The 5,964-nt window shown below is 38.7% G+C and overlaps 1 protein-coding gene across 1 annotated transcript; it reads right to left on the bottom strand.

Moving 5' to 3' along the window:
- Positions 1-1,127: 1,127 nt before the first annotated feature.
- Positions 1,128-2,159, bottom strand: LOC134821050 (uncharacterized). The gene has a single exon (XM_063831717.1). The coding sequence runs from the start codon at positions 2,157-2,159 to the stop codon at positions 1,128-1,130; it is 1,032 nt and encodes a 343-aa protein (XP_063687787.1).
- Positions 2,160-5,964: the final 3,805 nt, after the last annotated feature.

The raw sequence follows: 5,964 nt of genomic DNA on the forward strand, positions 1-5,964 counted from the left end.
CCCCCCCCCCCCCCCCTTTCGTGTGCTCTCTTTTTCTGCAGCTTTCCTGAACTGATCTCGGCTTTTACATACCCAGCAGACCTTACTGGCTGGCGATATTACTACAGGTGTTTGCGTCTTCACAGCTTGTTGAACTCCGCGCGCGCTCGTTAGTTCATTGCATTTGCACGCTTCAACATTCAATTATTCCAAGAATGCAATTGAACCACGTACCACGTGATACGATTCAGCCAATCAGAGAACAAGAATCTGCAAAGTTAAAGCTGCGCACTTTTATAAGGCCCAAAATAAGACTTTTCGCGATTATTCAAAATCTACGTTGTCTTAAAATTTCCTCCTGGGGAGGAAACGTTATTTTTACAAGGCGAATATTTTGTTGAAAACCAGACATTTCTATTTCTTTTATTTTCGAAGTTAGGCCCCTACCAGTAAGGTTTCTTGGGAAGTCTTCCAACATGAACACTAAGCCGTTTGCTTGTAAGAAAAGGCGCTGAATTGTTGACGGATGTTACTCGTCTAAATTTCTTCGAAGTAGCGCGCGCCACTTTCTTCTGGCAAGTGCTACGAAGTTGTGCGCGCCGGGCTAGACCATTAATAATGGTCGACATTGGTAATTTCGAGGGAAGAGTAAGTTTAATTAAACCACCACATCTGTACACTTTACCCGGGGACCTCAGGCTATTATGTTCATAAACATATATAGAATAGAGATTCGGCGGAATGACAGGCTGAGCGCGGCCCAGTAACTGTACACTGTAAATGACATGAAGATTATTAAACTGTTTCTAAGTTGAGCAATTTTTTGATGTTCACATGCAGTTCAGCTGACAAAGATGATGCTCAAAGAACTTATAAAGACAGTGCGACAATTTATGTTAATCTATTGTATGATTTAAATCGTAGTAATAATTAGTCATAGAAAATTGAAATGTTACCTGGCCTTGGGACCTCAGGCTATTATATTTATGTTCATAGAATAGAGATTCGGTGGAATGAAAGGCTGAGCGTGGCCCAGTAAATTAAAATGGTGATAAACTTTAGTCAAATTTTTTACATAAATCTCAATTTCAAAATATATGCTATGTTACAGTCTGCAGCTGTGCTATCACCTGATAACCAACATCTTTTTACTCCTCTGGAAAACTCGCCTTCACAATCCTCACCAAATCATTTTGCTCCCAAGCAACAAGTCTCATGACAGGATCATTAAATACCTGACCATCATAAGTGAGACTATACGTCATACCATTACATGTTTTATCTTGCACCCAACACAGCAGCTCCTCTAGGAAGGATAGCATGCATTCCGGTTTCCACTCGTTTGTTCCAATCTCCTCCAGATCTTTCATCGTGAATTTCTGTATTTCTTTGAGGTCTCCTTCTTCTGTTCTGTATCCAATGTAGACCGTGTCTATTCCAATAGGAGCACAATGAGCCCAAATATTCCTGGATTTGAATTTTTTGAAATTTACACGTTGCTTATCTGTCTCACTTATTGCTGTTTTAAACTCTACGTAGTTCTCCAGGACATCCTGGTGATCCCCGGGTAATTGACAGCCGATACTGGAGTTGGTTAGCAGCTTCAGAGATCCTAGTTGGACAAGTCGTGGCATCCTGACATCCAAATCCTCGCAAGCGTATCCGGACGTTCTTCTCCCTCCCGTCCTCATCACGTCCTCGAATACTTTACCCCAGTCTGCGTACCGTTCATTACCTGGCCAAGAAACATAGGGTTTATCGGCACTTTCAAGGTACAGGGTGTTGTTGTATCTGTATAGATTAACCTTCCACCCCTGTCTTCTATTGTAGGGAGTCTGACACAACTTTTTTATCAAGCTTCTGCCAACCACTATGTCAACTTCACACATACTGTAATTCACAGCTTCAGCCCATCTCAAGATTTTATCAACCGATGAGTAACTCGGACTCGGCTGGGATGGTGCCTTGATTCTTAAACTCAGTGGTAGTTGAGTGGGAACTTCTAGTTGAGGAATTCTGCACATTTCGGGGATATCGTCACCAGAGTGTACTGACCACACTGTCATGGGCTCCTCTGGGTTCAGGTCGTTGAATCTGCCTACTTCTCTAGCACTGAGCTGTCTCGTGTTTGTGCCACGATACTGCCCTCTGTTTCGGACTAACAGCTGCTCACTAGTCATATCTGCTTTCCTGGTAATAGACAATAGTTCATTCGCCGTGTGAAATGTTTACTTTGACCAGCTATCAAATTATGCCAAACAAAGTTAAAGTAAGAAAACTTAATACCATATTTTTTAGGTAAACCTCAAAGTCTTGTAGTAAGCAAGGATGGCCCAAAAATACTGACGTTCTGGTGACCAATATCACAATATGTACAATCTGTAGCAGTTTCTCAATTGCTGTCCGATAAAATTGAAACAGAAAAAGCGGAACAACGTAACATCTTACCTGACGTTATTTTACCGGAAATTTCGTGAATGGACATAATTTTGAACGGACATTAAAATGAATGTTAGGGCATCCAGTGTCCAATTAATTTCCGTTCAAATAAAGTCCGATAAGGTATGTCATGAGCTTGTAATACAAAGTGATCGAGAAAAAGGATACACTGTCAAAACAGTAACCACAAACCAAATCTTGAAGAAACATTCTGATAAGAAAATGTCGAGTTTGTAATATAAAAGTAAAACGATTGAGCATATAATTATAATATACTCAATCGTTTGTATATTAAGTATAATTATATGCAATATGTATCTATATTATATTTTAAACTTGACGAAATCCCCCGACCAATACAAAAACCGACTCTCTGGCGTGGCCAATTTCAGCTCGCAAATGTGAAATGGAGTTGAACTTGAACGCGACATAATTTTGTTAAATTTGGCGAGATGTTTTGGTTCCCCGATTTAGCGTAAATTTAAGGTAGCCCTGTTTAGAGCTTTTTAATAAAACAAATATTTTTTAATAAAACAAATATTTATTTTTACGGCACAATCAAACAATATCAATAATAAATAAATCAGGGGAGGTTTGAAGAGGTTTCAAGTGCCGAAGGCCACTGCTTATCTTTAGGATTTGAGAGTGACCTGTGCTTGAAACCCCCTCAACCATCCACTACGTCAATATAAAACTTATTATACAAATATAGAAAAATATAATTATCTAAGCTAAAATTGCTTATTGGTCTAGTTTGGTGACATAGGAGAGCCCAGTTGAGTTTTAGTTTAGGTTTATGTTTTAAATCATAGTTTGAAAGGTTAGCCATGTTTCATGGCAGAGAGAGATATCATGTGTGCAGAGCCGTACCAGATGTAGAATTTGAGATATAATATAGATTAGTTACCATATATTAGGGTCACCTCGATTTTGGAGGGATAGCAAGTGCTTTTTAAGGTTAGATTTAATAATACCTGACGAGGCTGATAAGTCTGAATTTTTGGAAGACCCCGGGATTATTATCCCATCTACATTAGCATCACATATTTCTACTCTAAACCCTTGGAGTTGGTGTAGGGCTCATCGAATATATCTCGGAACACGGGAGGACCTGCCAGTAATTTATTTTTAAGTTAAATGTTGAAATTCGTCCGTAACGGTAAAGTATGTTTCATCGTACAAAATGTGTTCAAAATGTGTATATTATAAACTTAAAGCATGATGTCAGAGAGATCAGGAAAGCGAAAATTACTGTTAGATAATATCTAAATATCGAGAAGAAGCCTTGGATAGCATTACCATAGCTGTATATACTACACTTTCAAAGTATTAATTCACCTTAAATTTTCGAAAAAAGTTGCGTACAAATTCAAAATTTCTGATGGAAACGAAACAGCGCGCAAAACGAGGTCGACTGACTGAAACATTTTTCACGTGCAATGCGCGTGCCACAGTCTTCTTGGCACCATTTTACTGAAACTCTGGTTGTTTTGCGATTAATTTGTAGCTCGAGTTATATTTCAAAGTGTGTGCGGGTTGGCGTGTTTCTGACTTGTCCTATAAGTATATTATTATTATTGCGTTTATCAAATACACGGATATATTTGTAAATAATCCATACTTCCCATACTTATTACTTTATGCTATCGTTTGAAAAAGTTATTTGTACATAGATTCCAGAAGTTTCCATGATTGCATTATTTCGATACAATTTATGATAAGCTTTTGAAAACAGTCCGACGCTGAGCCCAAATTTCAGCAAAATAACGCCGTTTTTTTCTTCGGACACTTTTTTGATTCAAGGCGGTTTTCAAAAGGCGATATCTCAGGAATCCAAGATTTTCGACAATTATGCCTGTGTGCTCTGAGATCAGCATGGCTATATCTAACTAATGATACCAAAAATTTGTAAATCCGAGAAACTAAAAATGTTTCGATGACGACCTACAACCTAGTTGAAACCTAGCCATTTTTAGAAGGGTTGTAAAAAAAAGGATACGAATAGAATATAGCAATTAGCATTCTCCTAGTCCTATGATCATGGTATAAATGTCCGTTATGTAAAAGTTGTTCTCTCACTCTCGTTTACGTTAATATAATGTAACTTACCCATTGTGATAACTACCCATGCGATAACTACCCATGATGCATGAGATAACTATGTTCTCTCATGGGTCCTACATTTAGGCTGTGATTAACAGGTAAATAGTGGTGTGATAACTCCTGATCTCCCACTGGTGTTAACAAATGTTTAATGCCGAATAAATGTTGTAATGAGGACTAACCTATTATAACCTAGGTATGATATCTAACGAAGCAATGAACTATATACAGAAAAGCAGATTAATTTCATTCATGGTAACTAGATAAACTGCAAGCTTTAGGATGCCACATCAGCATTTATCGTGAAAAAACGGTTATCGATGCAAGCGCAGTAAATCCACAGCCAAATAATTATAACCAAAGCACATTTGATTAAACGAAGTTCTCACTGCAGTAATATCTTATACTTATAGTTCCTTATCAAAACAAGATAAGGATGCGTCCTCTAGCTCTAGAAAGTTTGACTCTGGAATATTATAAATATATGTAGATTGTACTTGTAGAATATTATCGGTCATTATTTTCCGATGTAAATGCTGCGTTCGCTAGCATCATTTCGTATGAAACTCGTCAAACTCGTTCATGGATAAAACATGTTGTCACACTCCAAGCAGTGATGTAAGTATAACTGCTTATTCTTACTTCGCATCGAGATCGTTGCTCTGCTAATTCGCAGAAAAAAATCAACAAATTTCGTCAAATTACGCGACTTTTACACTGACTTACTCTTAGTCTTACCGAAGCTCCAAAAGCCGCGCATCATTAAATATGGCACCATGAGTGGCGTAACGTTGCCTGTTGGCCCCCCCCCCCCCCCCCCCCCCCCCGTCGAAAATGTGCCCCCTGTTGGCGCCTCTCCCCTTTTGGCGCGCCTCCCTAAAATTGAACAAATTAGGTGATCTTAGAGGATACGCCGGTAATTGTAAATCTCTAAAAAGTATGTTTCTAGAGCAAGAAACGCAGTTTTATTTTGCTAATAGTACTAGTAGTAGTACCACAGTTAAGTTTTTCGAAATTGTCCCACATTCAAACGACAATTTTGCGCCCCCCCCCCCCCCCCCCCCCCCCCCCCCCGCACAGCGGGGTAAGCGGGGCCCTTCGTTACGCCACTGTATGGCACCTAGGTGAAACTCGTTGATCATTCCAAAAAGGTATGCTATGAACATTGAACAATTTGGTATTGTGAAAAGGCTCACACTCTCTAGAAAACAATGGTACAAAATTTTGAAAATCCAAGTAAGTTTATTTTTTATCATGCCCTCCTAAATAGAGTAGCAAGCTAAGCAATCACGTGCATTAAGGGGGATTTCATTTCACTGTTATGTCATGTATGTGTTAACTGTTAACGTCGTTATGTAACTTACTAGCTTGCTAGTTTATTGCTCGATTATCTGATCTCACTGGCATGGATGTGATTTTTACAATAATGTAAATATATTGTTT

The sequence above is a fragment of the Bolinopsis microptera genome, chromosome 9, assembly GCF_026151205.1.
Source record: "Bolinopsis microptera isolate Bmic1 chromosome 9, MBARI_Bmic_1.0, whole genome shotgun sequence".
NCBI lineage: Eukaryota > Metazoa > Ctenophora > Tentaculata > Lobata > Bolinopsidae > Bolinopsis > Bolinopsis microptera.